At 40.5% G+C, this 21,539-nt stretch overlaps 1 protein-coding gene across 2 annotated transcripts in view; it reads right to left on the reverse strand.

The window, feature by feature from the left end:
* Positions 1–3,632: 3,632 nt before the first annotated feature.
* Positions 3,633–21,539, reverse strand: part of RFTN1 (raftlin, lipid raft linker 1) — a 94,916-nt gene continuing 77,009 nt past the window's right edge. The window contains exons 8-11 of one of the 2 annotated variants that reach the window (XM_033074673.1): positions 11,190–11,293; positions 9,754–9,835; positions 5,600–6,058; positions 3,633–5,048 (exon numbers count right to left, since the gene is read on the reverse strand). In XM_033074673.1, coding sequence (XP_032930564.1) covers positions 5,621–6,058; positions 9,754–9,835; positions 11,190–11,293 — 624 coding nt within the window. In that variant the 3' untranslated portion in view covers positions 3,633–5,048; positions 5,600–5,620. Of the gene's footprint in view, positions 6,059–9,753; positions 9,836–11,189; positions 11,294–21,539 lie in introns of both variants that reach the window. The other variant, XM_033074683.2, reaches the window with a different exon arrangement.

A 21,539-nucleotide genomic window follows, 5' to 3' on the forward strand; every position in this document is an offset into this window, starting at 1 on the left:
TATGGGTAGCAGTGTATTTGCACTTAATACACTTGCTTTGTTAGTCAGCTTTTAAAAAACCTTCAGTGTCTGATTCAGCACTTGTGGAGAATTAGATGTGTAGCAATGCTAGGTCTGTTTATAAGGATAATTCAGGCCACAACCTTTGAATCTTCTCCAAATGAGTACACACTTCCCTCCCCAGTTCTATATAATACATTTACTGTTTTTATAGAAGAGGAGCTGCAGTGTTGTGACTTCCTTCTCTTGCCATTTCTTCTCAGAAGAAAAAAACCCACCAAAAAAACCCACCTTTATGTGGTTTATATGAGTAACTCAGTTGTGCTGACAAAGATATTTTCTCGTAATCCTGTTTAGCCCTGAGTTGAAAGTGTTGAGTACAGCAGTCTTACGAATTCCTCCCCTGAACCTGTATCTGGTGCTGGTGCTGAGGTTGTCCAGCCGAGACTGTGCTTGAATGGGTTGTGTCCTCAAAAGCAGCACTGACCAGCAACAGCCAAGGTGGGAGATCTCCACAGTCCTGCTGCATAAAGTACAGAGCTTTACAGGACTCCAAGATATACTGCTTGGAGAAAAGTCCTTGGAAAGGTTTTTGAAAAACTCATCACAGAAATTATGATACCAAAAAAAGTCTATGAGCTTGTTAATTATCTGCATCAACAGTTCAAGTCCTTAAGTGGCAGACATTCCTGTTGTACATCTGAAGACTTCAATCAGGAACAAGATCCAAAATACTACATTAATACTGAATTAGTAAAAATGTTAAATGGATAAAGCCTTCCTTTTGTTATTCTCATCCACTCCCTCCTCCTCAAATGAGAGGAATATTCCTTCTGAGTACTCCTATTTCAACGAATGCTTTCTTGTTTGTTCACTAGAATGTAAATAGGACAGCGTGCTTGTCACAAAAAATAACACCAAGAGGGTTTTGTGTTCACAGAGATCACGGCTGACACGTCAGAGCTTGATGCTTGAAAGAAGCAGGGTTTTCCTAGGAATGTGCAATACATTGCTATCAGGAAATACTGGTGCCCTAAAATAGCCACGCACTAGGCTTGTCTGTACTTCAACAGTGTCATGGTAAAAAGATTCTGAGAAGACTTTAAATGTTGTTTTTCTTATGACTTCTAAATAATTTCATGAATTATAAACTGGTACAGCCTTTTCTTCCCTTAATGCAGAGGCTTTCTGCAGCCCAAATTACATCTCTCTCACAAACCCCTCCTCAGACCTGCACCAAAATGTCCATTCAACAAAAGGCATTTGGAAACCCTTTGCTACTGTCATCATCCTGTTTTCCCTCTAACCTCTTTCTGTCATCCCCTGTTACCCTCAGCCTGACTGCTGTGGGGCAAGGACACATCTATGTAATTGTGTGGGCTCACCCACTAGAAGAGCAGGATGAAACACACGTAGACTGCTCCGAAACACGGACAAGAATAATCATTTCATACCCACCAAACTGTGGTAATCTCTGGTACTGTAAGCAAGAAGTCCTTTCTTACCTTGTAATAAATGCCATTTCTAAGCCAAGAAATCAGGAAAGTTGTTGACATCCCCTTCCTTCACAGCCTTTTCCTGTTGATACTTAAGAATCTTTTGGAAGTCTCTTCTAAAGAGTTTAGTCGTCTTTTAGTGAGATGCCAGTTTCACCTTAAAGTCTGTTATTTGATCTGACTCTGCCATAATTGAAGATAAAAATAACATCCCAGAAACATTAACCCATATAAATGCATGGTCTACAAATAATTCAGTAAGCATGATATTGGCCTGCACTGGCAGGAACAGAGAGCAGCTACTGCTGTTCTGCTGCTAGTGAGTTGGAGAAATATTCTCATCAGTTTGGTGTAGAAAATGTTTATTCTTCTTACATTTGTGCCATCAGCTAAGAAGCAACTGAAGGAGAAAAAGTAGACAGATACTATTTTTTGCAATAAAAAAAGAGAAGTGAGATATGTGTCCATCCACACATTTATATTTAAACCTAAGGAGATGGATTTTGAGTTACCTGGTGTTGCAGCCTTATTAATCTTTCTCTTCATCCTGTGACATGTATCAGTTTGCCATGTGCTCATCTGGTACAATGAGTATAAAATATTCCTACAATATTTGCACCAATTAGCTGGGAAAAGATTGGCTATTCAGTTATCATTACATCATTTTGGTTAGTAGGGTGCTTTTATAGGTGAATAACAGAAAGCACTTCAAATTGAAAAGCATTTTTTTCCCCCTTCAGTGTATAGGTAAGGTACTGATTAGAGTCAGCTGCCACATCCAGCACCACAGGTCTACACCTACAGTTCACAGGCGTGTTGTTCACTGGCATTGCTCATACTTCTGAGAAACGTTTATAAGCAAGAAATTAGTATCTGCTCTTCTTATACTCCTCAGTTCTGTGAGGATGAAATTCCTGCATGAAAGGCTGATCATGCTTCATTTCTGCCCTGTAATTGGCTCCCTGAGGCAAATGTAGAGTCACAGCAACTACAAAGAAAAAGTAGGGTATCCAAATGCAGAGCCCTTCCTCTACTCACCTCAGAAATCAAGGCTGACAGAAGAGCCAAATTAGGGAGAAATGGGTTTATTGTTCTGTACTTAGCTTCATTTCCACACATATATTAAAGCTACTTTGGGCTATTTCATTTATACTGTTTTCAAGTGCATAGATCCAATAATCAAAGACATAATGCAAGTTGAAGTACCAGTCCCATCATCCATGCACTTAACCCCTTTTAACACACCTATTTTCATTATGATCCTTCAAGAGTTTGGACACCCATCATAGTTGTACCCCTCTTCCCCTGCTCCCTGCTGTTTGTTGCAATTTAAAAACCCTTTTCCATCTTTCATTTAATTCAGCCACTCCTCTTTTCAGCCATTCCTCATTTGCCTCATCCAGTCTTTCCTTAAACACCTCCAGGGATGGTGACTCCACCTCCACCATTTGCCTCACCACCACTGCCTCAGGCAGTCCATTCCAAAGCCTGGGCTGGATTTTCTCCTTTGAACTTCTGTGTGACAGCTGGGGCTTGTTTGGGCTTGTTCAGATGACCAGTTGCTGACTGCTGTCTTTCACTTCCTGGCCACTCTGGTGGTCCTGCTTTTTCAGGTCAAAAATGGCAAAGGTAGCTGAGATTAAATGCAGGTAACAGCTGTGGAGCCTTGCTCCTGCACCACAGACCAGCCTTCCCCCACCCTCATCACATCTGGATCATCTGTCTGAGAGATGATTTAGGCTCTCTCGCTGTCCTTGGGACGGGGGCAAGCACGTGCACAACTTCAGACAGCTGAACCAGCTCAGAGTAATTCAAAGTCACAAGTTGGAACTGATTATGAGATTATAAACCCCAAACCAGCTGCCCTTTTGAAACTGAAAAAACATGCAAGTTCTCTTCAACTCTTCCCAACCACAACCCAGCTTTTAGGGGAACGAAGTTTTAAATTAAGCCTTCGCTTGAACAGGTGCAACTTCCCCATAGGCCTCTGTTGGGCAAGGAAAACCAAGTAGCCAGTTCTGTAGCACCAGTAACTACTGCTATTTCAGTAGTAAGGAGCTTCTCCTCATCACCACCTAGAGAACTTAATTCCTCCTTTTGGGGACAAATAATAGGCATTTGTGCAAACACCACAAATAAGGAATCTCCTCATGACCTTTATTTCTCTTTAGTTTTGTAAGCAGTTGGAATTCAGCTAAACAAGGTCAAATTGCAATCCAATAACCGTTTTCTATTAAAAAGTATTTGGAGAGGTATTTCTACTGCAACACTTTGTACTAGCAAAACGTTCCTTAAATATAGTGAATTTTTAAACAAGATTAATACAAAGCCGGTCCTTGAGATAGAAACCATAGGTAAAAGGATCTTATGCTAATAAAATCTGCAAACAGGAACTTAAAATTGTACAAAGCAGAGACCTTGTATTAAAGCAGAACAACTGCAGCAACCTATTTTTGAGGCTATTGGAACCCAGTGTAATCTCAAAATACCAAATGAAACAACTGAAAAACAGCATCAGAGCATCAGAAACTGAAGTTACTTACAGTCCTGTGGTTAAACCACTGAATTCAAAATAAAACACTCTTTAATCAATGACAAAACTATCACTGTGCTTTGTGTGTGTAAAATCAAATGGTTTAAACTTGAGTGCTTTCATCCCAATTAAATGAATATTAAGTGATGTAATTTTTCCCTTCTCTGCAATGTTTTGCCAACTGAGTAATTTTTAGGCATGAATGATGCTTTTGAACCACTCTAGGTGCACATCTGATATAAAACATATTCCTTTGTACAGCATTTTGATTTAAAGACTAAGGAAAATGATCAAGCACAAGTCAGTCAAGGGAAAAAACAGCAAATCACTTACAGAGCTCTACTTCTTGCTTTAAAACAAGAAAAGCAGGGGAATTTACAATGTTTTCTCACCTTGTTACCAGATTACTTGACCACTTCTAAATAAGGATGAAGGTGGTTAAGAAGAGAGAAACCATTCCTTCCTACATTTGTAAAAATACTGAAGTACTTGGAGAACATTGGCACAGAAACTATATTACATGTACATTCACTTGTAAGTATTTTTATGTAGCTCCAAACATAAAAATGTTGGTAATTTTACAGAATTCCATTAGGTATCAGTCCCAGAATATGGCAACTTGTATGGAAAAAAGAGTCTGTTAAGGTATTTTCATTTTGGAGGGTCCGTTTAGTGACATTTGTTGGCCATGGACCCCTGTGTACATTTTCAGTTCTTTACTACAAGATATTTCATAACAGTGAGGAAGTGGTGCAGAACCACCTGGAAAAGGTCAGGAGGTAACATCTAATTCCAATTTTAGTGAGGATAACCACTGACAGAAGTACTTTTTACCTGCCTTTTCGTTTCCTGTTTTTCTGTCTTCTGAAGCCCCCACAGCTACTGATGAACTGTTGATTGGCAAAGACCAAATAGGAAATTGCATTTTGTACTGGAATCATCCGCCTCACAGATTCACCATGGGGTTTGTTTACCCACTGTGCCTGTACTGGTACACGATTTGCTTTTTGCTTAAAGATCTGTAAGGGTTAATAAAATTCAGAAGAGTATTGTCAGTGAGTGTGCTCCTGGAGAAATATATGGATAACAGCTTACCTAAGCTTTCCAACTTCAGTTTCAACCTCTTGAAGTCCAAATATAATTTTTATAACATTACAAGCCTAGTGACAAAATAACATCTGGCACAATAACTTCTCCAGAAAAGTTACATGGACAAGAAAGTATTACATAGTAAAATCTGACTGAATGGAACACTTGCCCTGACCCAGGCTCAAAGCTGGCTTGCTAAGTTTGGTCATGGAAAAAAGTATGGTTTTTGTCCCTTCCTGCTTTTTAATTTGAAGTGTAGCTCTAGTAGCTCTCATTTCCCAGTATGTACACTGAAAGGAATTTTGCAGTTTCTGTATGTTGAAAAGTCTGGGCCCTGTAGATACTTAAAACATTAAGATACCAGAGTGCTAAGGAGCAAAGTAGGTCAAAGAAATGCAAAAGAATGCAGTTGAGCAATGCAGTTAGTGGTGGGGATTATCAAAATCTGTTAGTTTGTCTTTGCAAAGTATCAGCCACTCACAGGGTTCCTGAAAAGCAGGTCTTATTCACAGGAGCAGTCCCCATCCAGCGCTGCCCCATCACTGCTGCAGCCGTCTGGGCCTGGTGCGCAGCCCCCGCCCTCTGCAGCCTCCCCCGCAGGGCAGCCGGACACGCTCTGGCTGAGGCAGCCCTGCCCAGCACTGTCACCAGTGTCACAGCTGGCATTGGCAGGACACGTCTCCGCTGACGCCCCGTCCTGGTGGGCACCTCTGTTGGTCCCAGCCACCTCGTCTCCCAAGTCTATGACATCATCTGGCTGCTGTTCTGGATCAGACTTGGCTGCTCTTGACATTTGTGCTTCTAAGTTTCTTGTGTTCTCTGTGACTTCAAACTCCTGCTTCTCCTGTGCCCTTTGCTTCTCCCTAGTACTTAATTTAGCCTTTGTGGAATTCTTCATTTTTCTGTTGTGCATGTCTTCTTTGGAGAACCTCCAGTGAAACTACAAAGAAGGGATCCAAATGATAAAGACCATTAGAGGCAATCTCACATGGACATTTACTTTCCTGAGCAGACATGTTTGGATTACTTAGTTTTGATTCCAAGACTAAAAGAAGTTGCCTGACCAAATCAGATGACCTAAGATGATTTCTGCCCACACAGATATCTCTGTTACACAGAGGAAGGAGAGCTTGGTGCTTTCTGCTTCAGCTGTTGTGTGTGCCTGGTGGGTTCCTCTCTACACTGTGTGGAAGGGAAGGATATGCAAAGCTGAGTAAATACAGACAGAAGAAGCAATCCTATGGCATTATTCCAGTGTTTTTCACCAGGTTCACAACAGAACTAACACCACACTCACAACCATACCCAAACAGTAAAACATTCTGAACCATCTGTATTAATGTCTTTTGATGAGAAAGCATGAGGCTGCTACTTGCAGCACTCCCCTTGCCACAGCCACCATTTCAGAACTGTTTTTAACTACAATTAGAAATCAAAAAGGGAACTAGTAGTGCCCTGAAATACTAACTTGACAGGTATAATGTATATAAAAGCTGACAAATATGTCACTATATAAAAAGGTTTGGAGTGGAAAGACCTTAAAGATAATCTAGTTCTACCTACCCTGCCACAGGCAGAGACTCCTCTAGAAGACCATGTTGCTCCAAGGTCCATCCAACCTGGCCTTCAACACTGCCGGGGGTGGAGCATCCACAACTTCTCTGGGCAGCTTGTTCCAGTGTCTCACCACCCTCACAGCAAAGAATTTCTTTCTACCGTCTAATCTAAACCTGCTGTCTTTCAGCTTGAAGCCATTACCCTTGTCCTATCCCTACACTTCCTGGTGAAGAGTCCCTTTGCGACTTCCCTGCAGGCTCCCTTCAGATACTGGTGAGGTCTCCATGCAATCTGCTCTTCTCCAAGCTGAACAGCCCCAACTTTCTCAGCTTGCCTTCAGTGGAGAGGTGCTCCAGTCCCCTTACCAACTTCAAGGCCTCTTCTGAACTTGCTCCATGGTTCCAAGCCACTGCTAAGCCATCCTACACAAGTTTGCTAAGTACCTCTGAATGTGCATAACCATTTTTTCAGCAGTGTCAGTTGCTGATGGAAGCTCAGGAATGGGTTAAGAAGCAGTATTTCAATGGCATAAATAATCTCATCAGGACGTTCAGCAAACCCAGCTATGTTCAAAAAAGCCATTTTCTCCAGTGAAACTGGGTCTGTACTAAAGTTGGCCAACAGATTTTGTATTCATAAATTTTTGATCTAGCTATTTATTCCTTAATCAAAAAGCCATTCAAAACTTAGTATTAGATTACAAAGCTGGAACAATGTTCTTTCCTCTTGGTAACTAGAAGTTAATGTAAAAGGAGAAGGGGAAAAAAAAGAAACTGGCTTTCGCAAAACTCTTCTTGGTTTTACTTAAAGGAAGGTATCTTTCTCTTCAATAGCACTGCAGTTTAGAGAAAGAGGAACGATAACATCTCAGTTCTAGAGCTCAGCTGTTTAAAATTCAAACACCTGAGGTTTTTCATCTTTGATTTGCAGAAGTGCTGCGCACCCACTACTCCACTAAACTCAAAGTTCTCTCTGACAGAAGGTAAGATCAGAGCCCTAAATGTGATAAAGATCCAGCTGTAGGAGGTGTATGTGCGTACATGCACTCAGTCAGGTACTTTCACCACTATTTCACAAAAATACATTCCACCAGTTTCTGCTGAAATAAGCATCAGTTTTGTATAAAGTGAATGAACAAAATTACCTCATCCCTGATTCAATATTACATTAATAGAAGTACTTTTCACTGAAGAGAGTTGTACCACTCCTTGCATATTTCCTTTTCTGTTCCTCTGACTACCTTGAACAGCAGTTTGTTGATGTGAAAAGATAGGACAGAACATATTCCATCACTGCAGTATCTTTTTAATGTTATCATCCTATTTCCTTCCTCTGAGGGTTATCTATAAACATTTTAGACATGCCATAGCTTAAGTTAAAAAAAAAAAAGTCCTGAGAGCCTGGGATGTTGTGTGTGCAGAATATTCAGCAACTCTTAATCAAATGCTTGGGTTGGCATCTTTGATGTGTCACAACAACCACTTACAGAGATTTAACCAGTCTTACATCCCTCTACAGAACTACAGTCAAGGTATGTCATCCTTCCTTGACCTTTGGTATGAAAATGTGCTGCAGTGATTCTTGCTCTCAAATATGCCTGTATATTTAACACTGCCAAGGAGTGAGTCCTTTGTTTTGTCAACCAGACATTGTTAAATAAGTTTTTATAACCCGGAATGAAAAAAACTCAAACAAAGTTTTAAGTCATCTGGATGGTATGTATGTGTTATTATAATACAAGAAATCAGCATCATACTTCTTTCTCTGTTTGAGGATGAACAACCACATATGGGTTCCCATCCCTTCCACTAAAACCACACACAGTGGTAGGAAAAGAATGACCAAATACAGGCACTCTAACCACTCATCCCAAGATCCCTTTAATCACTTAAAAACAAAGAGAGAAAACAAAGAAAATGGGCTTTGTAATGAGTTCACACAATATTCTGGGCTCCAGTTTTGCTAATGAGAGAGAGTAAATCCTAAATGAGTCACACACCCAGCAATTCTCTCCTGCTTCAGTCAGTTCAAACACTCCCCTGGTCTGCACTGTATCAAAGACAACTTTCACAGAACCAGGCACCAAAAGAGTGAGGGCTTCATAGATGAAAACTATCTGCAATTATCTGAACTGTTGGGTAAAATGCTCCTGGTGCTCAGCTCTGCTCAGCATTTCTGATCTCCTGCTGCAGCTCAGCTCTGCATGGCCTCACACCCACTCCTGCAGGTGACACTGGGCTGGCAGCACTCACCAAAGCCCAAAGAGGCAGAACGAGAACAAAGCTGCATTAGTCAGCAACGTCATTGTCAGGTGGTTCCAGAGATCTTTTCCATACTTCATCTGGCTTTCCTGATCCCTTGCACACTGAAAGGGCAAGGCAAATTCAACTACTGAAGGAAGGCCATCACTTTCTCATTTTCCAGTCCCTGGATTTCTGTCTACAGCTGTATGGCATGAGAGGTCTGGGAAGGAATTCCCCCAGCTATGTTTTTAAAAATGGAAATGGGAATATATACACACATCCACATCCATACATCATTAGCTGTCAGCTATGCCTTTGGATAATTTAGCTGGATTCTAGAGGCTTTTCTTGGGTAAATTGCAGCACAATTAATTAATATTCACACAATAGAAACAACAGCCAAGATCAGGCCTTCATTGTGCCAGGTTCTACCAAAACAGAGAGAGAGAAAAAGAACATGAGAGAGAGAGAGAAAATAAGAGAACAGTTTAAACAGAAAATACAGGAAATGGGTGAGAGAAAATATGCTGGTTCCACCTTACAGGCACTGAACATGAGAGAATTTTAGGTCTAAATGGAGGTTTATGGCTGGTTTACATGAAGAAAAATCTGCATTTTTAATGCTACTGTGAGTTCAATAGAGAATGAAATCTAGGAGCTTTGACATCATTTGAGCACTTTTTGTTTCTTTTATTTGAACAGGTCCATTCCTTGTATCTTGCTACTGTATCACAGAAACATTGAATAGGCCATTTTACTTCTATGGGAAATCAATTTCAATATTAAAACTACCACCAGCAAAACCCAAAAAAACCAGAAATTCAAGGTCATTTACCTTAGATTCTTTTTTCTTTGCTTTCTGGGGCAAAGAAGGTCTCTGAAGAAATACAATTTGCTTTGTAGATAAATTCCCCTCCCTGAAAAGAAATAAATGCACACTCCTGAGAATGAATTAAATTCACATCCAGCATCATTCAAAGCAAAAATCCATCTTAGTCATTTATTTCTGCAGGTCAGAGAAGAACAAAATGAAGAATGATCCTCACATTGCCTGTCCCTGGTGTCTCTGAGCAGTCTGGTATTTTGCGGGGCAGGGAGAGGGGAATGTTCAGACTGATAGAGCCTGTCAGCCTATGACACAGTTTTGCTGAATGTTTTAGCATTAGTGTGTAAACACAGAGTAAATTCTTTGGAACAAAAAAGGAAGAAACCCAAGAGCCCCACTGCCTGTGTCTCAGCAACACCAGTGTTCCTCACTTCCCTGCTGGGGCACTGATCTGGAATGGGGCTTTGTGCTCTCCTGTAGGTCTGCAGCATTGCAGGAGGAACAACCACCAGGTGGGTACCCTTCTGCACTGACCTCTCTTGCTCAAAGTATTAGTGAGATACAGAAAGTTGGAAGAAAATTATATATATCTTTAGAGTCAGGGATTACAAATAATAACTGTGACTTTCTATTCATTTTTATATTTAAACATTTACGTAAAACTTAAATACAGTTTCTCCCTCAACACAGATGGCCTTTTACTTTTTTAGGTTTTTATGTGTAGGAGTAGTCTTCATCCAAATCTCATAAAGAGCTGGGTATATTTTTACTCTTTTAAGATAAAAAGTCATGATTGATTATATTTGTGTATATGTACATATAAATATATTCCTGACCAGTGAAAATTCAGAAAGCACCATCTTCATGATTAACAAGAGGTATGATTGTTTTTCACCAGTTATGAAGATTATTTTAGATGATTTACATTTGCATTTAGAAACTCAGAATATAAATAATATCAAAGTAGACCACAGAATTATTATGTATATGCACACAAGGCTACTAGAGCAGTGACACACTAATCTCATAGAGTTCTGCTCAGCTAGACTGCATCAGCAGCATTACACAGACATCTATTAAGAATAAATGTAGTTTTCTTCTGCTAGACAACATCTCACTCCAAACATTATCATGCATTTTGTCTCTGCTCTAAAGGATGTTACTGGAAGATCCAGAGCAGGAATTTTACAGTCATGGAGTTTACAGAGGCAGAAACAACACCCAGAAAATTCATGCAGAAACCACATTGCCACCTTGCAATCCTTCTGCCCACCAGACATGTGCTTCCTGCCACATGTGGCTTGTGATGTTCGGAAAACCCCGAGAACAGCTGCAGCAGGCTTTGCAAGGAAATCCACACTGACTGCACAGGGAATTGTCTGTGCAGACTGCAGTGCTTGTACAGCAACTTCCCTGGCCCAAAGGCAGCACCCACCCCTCCCTACCTGTTTGTCTTCACAATGGGAGTAGGAAGCACACACGTCAGCTGCCAGCCGTACATGGCAAGGGAATTCAGCAGCGGAACATAATCTGTCTGCACTTCAACTCCCTGGGGAAGGAAAAGCAACAGTTGGCATCATCACTTGGAGTGTGACATTCAGCTTGACACCAAAAAGAAAAAACAACCCAAGAAAAAATACATGTGTGGGTTTTCTCAGAGGGAGAAAGGGGTTTTGCATTGAAGTGGGTCATGTTTTATGTTCAGCTAGGCAGGAAGGAAAACGTTCAAAAACATGAGACAAATGATCGACCGCCCATACATCCCAAACTGTTAAAGGAGTTTGTTTAAAATGGTAAACATCTGTGATCTTGTTCTTCCACTGCCTGACTCATCCATCTAGCTTTAGATCGTTCCAGATCTGAACAGAATAAATTCATTGTATGTTATCAATTATCTCCTCCCAAGAAAAATTATGTTCAAGTATCTTAAAAAATGACAGCATTGCCTTGCTTGGATTCTGCACTTGTGTAAGTTTCAGCAAATCCTGAGTATCTGCACTGAAATCAGTCATGTTACTCTACCATGATGGATCAAAAGGAAAATAGCCAACAACAGCATCAAAAAATACGAGTCTGTTCCTTTTATCACCCACAAATACGCATCGCTGCCTTCTTATTTTGAATCAGGAAATCTGTGGGCGAGACAAAAAGCTTTGCCTTTCAGTGCAGGAGTCTGGCTCCTGCTGCACATGTACCCAGCAGAGCCTTGCTCATTCCCTTTCAACTAAATGGCAGACCCTGCAATCCACAAAGAACCACTGGTGGTTTCACAAAGATTATTCCAGTGAGGTGTCTAATTGCCAAGACTGCCAGTAATTTATTGAATAGATGCTACAGCGTATTTACTAGTTTTTAATTTTAATAAACACAAAGCAGACAAATGGTAACTACTAGTCTCTACAAATACAAGAAATTTGATTGGAATAACAGTTACATTTGCCAAAAAGCTCAGGCACTTACACTGGTTTCATGTGCACGTAAGGAGTTTTAACCGCCAATTCACAACACTGGGGAAGGCACAATAGTTTTCCAGCTCCAAAAAATCCATTTATTCCACAGTAATGAAACAGTCATTTGATCAGAACTAATCCAAATCCTGCTGTAGTTATTTCAAGGTATTTTAGTGAAGTCCAATCTCAGCTGTTCCTTTTTTCTAACAAATGTAATTTAGGTCACTTATATCTTTATAGCTGAATGGCTGCCTGACTATACCTATTAAAAACCTGATCATGACTACAAGTGCAAATAGCTGAAGAAGCTGTATCAGTCCTGCTTAAAAGGAGAATGTTTTAAATCTCTATCCCAGAAAGTGCCTGCAAGAGAATGTAACTAATGTTACTTCTGTACAGAGGCTTGTGGGGGCTTAGAAAGCTGGTGCTACTTTAAAACATCACCCTGTACAAACTGGAATTTTTAACTGTGAGAGGAATGAGACACCCTGCGGGAGTGGGGTAATACCACATGGCCCTTAACTTGTGTCCACTGAGGCAACAAGGACTTATTCTGCAGATGTGCTCATGGTAGATTCAGAGTCTCCTTTGACCCCCATTTCCCTCTGTAGGACTTGTGCACTCTTTCCAGTTTCTAAAATAGAGTTTCCAAGTGTAATAAAAAAATCATGACATATCTTAGATGCCTTTAAGCTGTAATTTCTCAAAAAGACATATTAATAACACACTGAGATTTATGAGATTGGTCAACAAAGCCTTCAAAATATAAAGATGAAAACACGAAACATGATGATCAAGAATAAGGTCAGAGCATCCACCATCACAAGATGTTCACAAGGTGCCACATAAAAGGACCTGTCTAAAAGATTCCTTCCATCAAACAGTGTTTGCAGAGGAAAAACCAGAAGGAGCTCACTCATTTAGGGGAGGGAAGCAGATCAGGAAGGACTGGCACAGCAGAGCTTGTCTGTGCCCTGAGGAACATCTTGCGTTGTAAAGAGTATTTCTGTTTTGAATTCATTGCCTAAGGTGGGTGATTAGCAGGGAGAACCTTCTTCTTGCATCAGGATGTGCAACAAATGTCAGAAATCAGAGGGAGATTACGGCAATGAGGAAGGACATCAATACCACGCAGAGCTCATTTGGCTGCTGTAGAAGCCAAATTGTTTCAGGGACATGCCATCACTCCTGCCACAGCCCCCTGTCCCTGCAGGCTCTGAGCAGCGAGACAGGGCTGGCTTTGGACCTGTCTGACTTGTCAGGATTAAGCATCATTTGCAGCAGATGACAGTGTATTTCACAACCCAGTGGTGCAGAAGGAAACAAGCAGGTAAGCACATTCAAAAGGGTAAAGTTACCAGAAAATAAATTATTAAAGTCAATTAGGCATAAAAAAAAGGGGTTTTAAAAAAATCTGACAATGCAAAAAAATCAAAAACAACCAACCTATTTAAAGAGTTCTACACAGTTGTTACAAAAAGGTGACATCCTATTTTTCCCATGTGCTGGTAGCCAATACCCTAGTGTGCCTGTTGGGCTGTCTGGAGGCAGGAGGTGTGTGTGCATGATGCAGAGGAGTTCCCTTCTCTGAGCTCCCCAGGCCCTTTAACGAGCTCCCTCCAACTCCACGATGCTTCATTGGAGTCAGACACTGCACCTCATCTCCTGGCCCTTGGGGAATAGATTATTCCCAATAACTGGCTGAGTTTGAGGATGACAGACAAGAGGAAGGAGTTCACTCCAAAACAAACAGGTTAATCCACATGGGCTTCAAACTCCTGACTTGCAGATACAGATAATTGAAGGTTTTTAAGACCACATGAAATTATTTCTCCCTCCCCCTCCTGAATCATCAGCTGTAATTCCATCCCACGACTGGAATTTGTGTACCAGCAGGAGTCACAGTTATACAGACCTTTAATTGGTGTCATATTAAATGCTTTCTAAAGCAAAAATGCTTCTAAACAAACAATACACTGGGGGATGGGTGCAGAGGAAAAAAGTAATCTTGTACTCGTTTTATATTTAATACAGCAATTATTTTATCTACTATTATCAGAAACAATAGAAATGAAATTTCAAACACACCATTCCCTCAAATAAAAGTGCAATGCTCTTTCTAACTAGCAAATACTGGATTTTAATACAAGTAGAAGTAGGAAAAAACCATGCCTGAAAAAGAAGTGGTTAAATAATGTGTCTCAAACTGGGAGACATTTCATTCACTGAAAGGGTGGAAAATTTTAATTAACTTGCTTCCCACTCTCCTGTGGATGGTAAGTAATCTCTGATCACACCTTGAGTGTCAAGAAGCCAGAGCATATTGAGCTAGGATTTTCCCTTGACTTGCATCACATGAAAAGGATTCTTTCTATTTGTAGTTGTATTGTTTGTTTCTAGCATTTTTTCCTTTCACAGTTGCTTCTGCTCATTAGGGAAAAAAAAAAAAAGATAGAAAAAAAGATAAGAATAATATCTAGGGCAAGCCACACAAACAACTGCATTAACAGTTTTTCTTTTCTTTTCCCCCCACTACTGCGGCAATTTTAACCACAGCAAGATAATAAACAAGACAACTACTAAGCTCTTGTGAGACAGAAGTTCTTCAGAAATCATTCTTTCCTGGGTTAAGTGAATGTGATTTAGTTACAAGGCAGCTATGGATTGTCACTATTTAATATTTTTCCAACATGGATTAAAGAGTGGTAGATTGGAAATCCCATTAAATAAATCTTAATAAAACCTTTATCAGCAAATCCTAACAGACTGTGTACCAAAATCTACTGACAGATGGCAAAGAGGATGGCAAGTAAAAAAAACAAGTTGCTTTGAAAGTGTAACCTACTGTTTGTTGCAGAAAATGGGCACTGCATTCAAATCCAGCTCCTCATAAAAAGGGGAGAGCCCACGCGGATGGCACCGCACACTCCCAGCCAAGGCTGGCTACTAGTCCCCAGCTCTGCCAAAGCCAAAGGTTTTCTGTCCCTGGGCACTGAAGGGAGGAAATGGAAGTGGCAGAGGCAGGACTTGCACCACAGTGGAAAAGAAAGAAAATGGAATGAGAGAAATTGAGTGTCTGGACTGTGCAAGAATGACCCAGTAAAAGCGTGCTGCAAACATTTTATGTTTGCAGTAACACTGCTGACAGGGGGATTAAATTCAAGCTCTAAATTTGTAAATTATTTCCTTTTTCCTTCTCAGACTTCTTCCAAGAGGTAATTTCTGATGACAGTGTAACAGCATTGAAACATTAAAAACATTTATTGGAAGCAAAAGAGAAGTTTCACAAATGCCTCCACAATAAAAAAGTTGGACTTTGTTCTTCTAGTACTGAGCTGCTCCTGAATTTCCATGTGTAACACACCACAGCACCTTGCTCAAAGACACTTGCTACACATCTATTAGCTGTGGAGCAGAGGGGTGGGGATGGCTCCTGCATTCTTGGAAACCACCACCAGTAGCTTTGGGAAGCAGGTGGGTCAATGACCAACAATGAGTAGTTACCAAATGGGGACCTGAGTGGAATGGTAATAGAAAAAAAAAAAAATTTAATCCACAGGCAGGCTTTTCCCTCAATATTCTGGGCATATGTAAATAGGAGTTATTTACAATTACTAATATATATGTGAATTCCTGCAATGTGAAATACTTTGGAGACTATAATAAGGCTGTAACACTATAGAGGCAGCATCTTGTTAAGAGAGTTTTTCTGCAATTCAGATGTATCCAGTCACAATTTCAGTACACACACAGGCTGCTGAGTAGCATTCACAGCTGGCTCCACATCTAGAGTAAAATTAAAACAAAAACCAAAAAACCCTTCTGTGCTCACAATGCCTACTTCTCTCAGTGACTTCTGTGGATGCAAATCCTATTTTCTAGCATACATATAAACTAATAGAAACATCAGAGTGCTCCTGATACTGCCTGTACCTGTAACACAGGAGTACATTTGCACAGCAACACAATTCTGCATTTATAGAAGCACAGGGTCAGCAGCAAAAACTGGACAACATGAATGTGCTTACACAGAGAGTTCTCCACACAGGAAACATCCTGTGAAATATGTTGAACTCACCACTGCACAGACAATGTACAAATGATGAAACAACTCCGTGTAACTGTCCATGAAACACAAGAAATAAATGTGATCTAGCAATCCATCAGTACAGTTTCTTCAATAATTCTGGCATTTTTACTTTCACAATTCCTGCAACACTTAAAGTGTCACCTTAAGGTGAGCAGTGATTTTACTGTTTGTCCATCAATTTTCCTCTGGGAAAAAAAAAAAAAAAAACAACATAAAAAACCACTACCTGAGAACTTACATACCCCAGCTTACATACACACACAGCTTAATGATCCCCAGGCAGCTTCCCTGACACAATTCCCTTTGGTTATAATTTATTCCCAAACAACATGTGGCTTTTCCCAAAAGGCTTTGTGCACCACTCCCCAGTTATGCAAGTAATGATCCATTTCCATGCAAGCACTGCAGCTGAAGCCTGGACCCTCCATTGCCAGTGGCTCACACAGCAGGAAGGCGAGTGCCGTGCTGCCCCTCACCCTGTGTGTGGCCTCTGGGGTCCCAGCACCCACTCCCACTCAACATCCTCACACAGATGCACTATCCAGGGCACTACTCACCAGGTGGACTAAGCTGCTAGGCAAAAGACATCTGTGCCCTGTGTGGTTTTATACAGGAAGTATAAAAGAAGACTGAATTACTTTTTCTCAACTTGTTCTTAAGTGGGAAGTTTAGATCTGGGATGTTCACTTTTCCCTTGAAGATTTTATGGGTGAGCAGAGAACTAAATCTTAGCAAGTTGTGACAGCTAGGAAGGATTTTTTAATTCATGTTTGCTTTTCAGTCTCTACTTCAAGTGCCCTTTACTCACATGGAAGAAGCATTCACCTTGTTATATGTTCAATGCTACCAAAGCCACAAGAAATTATCAGGGAGGTTCCAAGTTCATATTGCTAGATTTTGTTACTACATTAATCATCAAAACCAATTAAAAGATTACCCTATGGATTTTAATCATGTGGCTTTTTAACAGATTTTAAACCTATGTCTACTGAGTTCAGCAGACAAATACATATGTATATATGTGGCTTTCATACCTTATATAAAGGAATGAAACAAGAATTACAAAACCTTTGGAAGATATGAGGCTCTTGAAGGTTTTTGTTCAGCTCTTCTTAAAAAGCAACAAGAATTCAGCAACACACACTACTGAAATATTATGCCCAGGCAGCACATCTGTCCTTTGAGTGGTAAAGAGGGTCACACACACGACTCCCCTGGGCTTTTCATGCCATCAGCTCCTTGGCTGACCTGGTCATGCCTTTCTCCCGTGGCCGGAGACAGCAGAACATGGCTTAACTGACATATGACCTAAATCAGATTTACAGACAAATCAAATCCTCATTTCCAGAGAATGTGTTCCAAGGTTTACATTAAGGCAACTTGCAACCTAGGCTCAGCACGGATAAATTTTTAAATATTTTGTTACGATGCACTTTAAAAGGTTTACCATGCCTATGGTGGAGACTAACCGCATTCCGCCAGGGAAACGGCAACACCACAATATACTTGAGATTTTAATTCATGTCAGTACACCAATGGTATAGTATAGCAGCAAATATGACGTGATGAATCAGCAGCTCAAGATTTTCAATGAGAAAATAAGTGTAAATTAAGGACAATATTTTCAAAATAAACACAGCTTCAGAGGCAGAACAATGCAGCAATCTAAAATAAATGTTAGAGCACTCTGTTTTAAAGACAGTATTAGCTATTTTGTCTTGAGTAATGGTGAAGGGAAGGTGACAGATTTAGAGTTGGGGAGAGGGAAATCATGCAGGCTCTGATTAATCAGAACTGTCTACCCACATTTGCCTACACAAGCAGAATTAAAACCATCAAACAAGTTTTAGGGCCAGATCTCAGAGACTGCAGTGGAAATAATATGTCCTGACATTTTTAGAGTTAAAGTGACAAGGATGAGTGCAGTATTTTGTCACAATAAGTCCTATGGTCATTTGTAGGGGATACCACAGCTCTATGAGAAGAAAGAGTTAAATTACTCAGAGCTATTACATCCTGTCTGCTGCTTGGCGGGACCACATACTGTGACAGCTGCGAGCTTTACATCCTCTACAAACTGACATTTTACACACATACTGAGTGCATCACACTGTTCAGCTTATTTTCTCTATTAGCCTTGGCAATTAAAAAGGCAGCACTTTCTCTGCTAAGAGGTGTGCCAACCCCTCTCTTTTGTGTTAATGGTTAAACAGCAACCCTTTACCTTTTCATTTAGAAAGGTTTTCTTTCTAAAGGGCATCGATAGATGCTACATGTCTCCCTTTCTAAAAAAGCTTTCTTTTGTTGCGGCTGGGATTCTTTTGTTTGTTTCTTCTTCTTAATTAGGATACAGCACAATAAATTTACATTCAGTTCAGATCACATCTGAGTAACTCCAAAGCTCATCCAGATAACCAAATCTGATAGAAAATTTAAAATAAGGATCCACTATATACATTTATCTCATGCTGCCCATCAGGGCTTCTTCCACTGCCTTGGTAGAAATGGAAGTAGCAAATAGAAAATGTTAATGTAGATCAGAGCTGAATGTACACCAAAAAAGCCCCAGTCTTCTACATAATGAGTCATTCCACTGTTCCATAACTATCTCTGTAACAACTGTACTTTGTAACACTCAGAAAGAAGCCTTTACTGGCTCCTGGACATCTTCTGTCACCACTGAACTCTGCCTCCTTCTCCATATTACAGTCCCTTCCTCTGCCACTGCATTATTCCATGTTGATAGTAAATAAAGGTGAATTCCAACAGGGTTTAACATTTGGCCTTCTGGGTATGACACTGTGCAAGTGCCTACAGATTCCCCAGCTTCCAGTCCTTCCACTGATTCCATTACTTTACCTACATCTATTACGTCCCAGAAACCACGAGGCAAGATATATCCTGGCAGTTAATCAAACTGCAGGAGGAGAAAATAAAGGTGGCCAGCTCTGCTCTTTCTCTAAATAGGTAAGACACTTGCAAGACTTCCCTAATGCCTCAACATTCTTCCTTCAGAAAGTTGGTTTTTTCCCATATTCTTCTACTTTCAGCTTGGTGGGGAACATTTTTGTAATGCTCACAGAACAGTCACACTTGATCTCAAAAGGGCAAAACTGCCAGGAAACACCCAGAATCCAAATTTTTAATTACAGCAGAGAATAATCTGATCACACTGACAAGCTCTGTATATAGTATTAGTGAGTTTCTGAAATTGCACATCCCAAATCTTATGTCTGGGACAGGAGATTCTCCGCATTAGCCCTCACAAAGACATGGTGTGTCGCAGTACAGCATCGCCTGACACACCAGATGGCATTGAGAGGTTCATTCCTTAATCTGCTGACCAGCTGTGTTCTCCAGCATGGAATTTCTAGAATTGAAAGCGAATTATACTCCACCTACGAGGCCTCTAACACTTCAAAGAACCCTGCTAAAAAATATTCTCTGCTGTGTCCTGGTGTTTTGGTCAGCGCTCTGCCAACACAAGATCCCCATTATCCTTGTCATACAGCTTGACAGAAGTTGTGTTGTGCCCACACAGATTATGCCTAACTTTGTTACAATATCCTACTGAGACGGAGAACCTTGGATTGGTTGTTTGAGAGCCAAACTGGCTCTGGCCAAGAATTTGTTTATAACTCAGAAAGCTATTTCCAACATGGCTGTAAGTGATGGTTAAGGAAAAGTAATACATATTAGGTTAAGCATGCCCCAAATATTTTGCGTACTTAGCATTTCTGGTTTAGTTTCTACTGCAAGAAATCCAGTTTGTGCACTGTGGGACCATTCTGTGAGGTGAAGTGAGGCATATTAAGGATGGATCGGTAGGTTCGCTTCAAAAAGGCACTCCTGATCTGAATTAAAATGCTTGTATGAATACAAAATCCTCTAAACTTTCTGAACCCACAACCTTGTCCAGAAAGGCGTTCCACACATCTGCTGCATAAATAATTATCTGAAATATCTCTCTATTGTTTGTTTTGCACCTGGTCCTGACTAGTGCCATTTGGCACTTATTTCTTACACTGGAAGAGATAGCAAACAATCCCTGTTTACCTCTTTCCCATGTTTTAGGAGCTCTCTACCTATCCCATTCTTCTCTTTTCCAGGCTGAAAGGACACACGTGTAAAGTTTTCCTAACATGGAAGCTGTCTGTATCACTGACCATGCCCACTCTCTTCTCTGAACAATTACTGTGCAAACACAGCCTTCTGAAATAAGGTGCTGTCAAACACAGCTTACACAGTAGTATGAAGTAGTATATACTTGCTGTTTCACCCTCTATTCATTTCCTAACAGTTTTAAACATATGGTTAACATTAATGCTTCTTAACATTTGCCTTCTTGATCAGCCCTGACCTAATGCACTCATGAAACCACCTGTCATTACCCCAAAACCTTGTTCCTGAGTGGCAACACTGCAATTTGACCCTAAAAATGAACAAGAATTTACAGTTAAGTCTGTCATAACTTGACTAACATTTAATGCAACAAAGGAATAATTTTTCAGACACATACCAGCAACAAGAAAAGCTGCTATTAACCCACTAAACTGTTCTGCAAGCTGTTTGTAGCCGCTATTATTTGGCCATTTATTGCTGCACTACAAAATCATCTAATAACAAAACTCTTAATCTTAGTCTCCTGGAATTTTACACGTTTAGTCTAGCATCTGTCCCATTTTCCCTTAATCTGTTCTTCTGGCATGTGTGTGCCAAAATGAGGGATTATGTGTCTAAGGATTTTACACCCTTTCCAATACATTTCAAGTGAAATGATCAGGTACCGCCTTTATAGATACACAGCCCCTATTTCTAGCAGACATCAGACAGAACAAAAAAAGTATCCTAAGAGTTATGCAACTACTTCCGCCCCATCACGTTCTTTTTGCTTCAGGTCTCAAAGAATTTAAGCCCAGCTTTTCAAACACAGAAGTACTGTGTGTATCAAATTTGCTGTGGAAGATGGGTGCTGACCAATCTGGCCTAAGTAGTGCTTCTACTGATCTGCACGGGCACCTGGAGCTGCAGAAGGCCAAGTTGTGACAGTGGTTTGTCTACGTTTTTTTAGCATATGAAGGAAGACAGACAGAGCCAAGGTAGCTCTCTCCCTGCTTTCCTGCTGCAGCTAAACCTGCCTACCTAAAGGGATGCCGTTTTTAGAACTGCGATGCTACAATGACTTGTGTGATCATGTTGCCCTGACAACCAATGGAGATCCTCTGTGCAGTTAATCTAGCAGACATCTGTAATTT

This window comes from Catharus ustulatus, chromosome 1 (assembly GCF_009819885.2).
Source record: "Catharus ustulatus isolate bCatUst1 chromosome 1, bCatUst1.pri.v2, whole genome shotgun sequence".
NCBI classification, from domain to species: domain Eukaryota; kingdom Metazoa; phylum Chordata; class Aves; order Passeriformes; family Turdidae; genus Catharus; species Catharus ustulatus.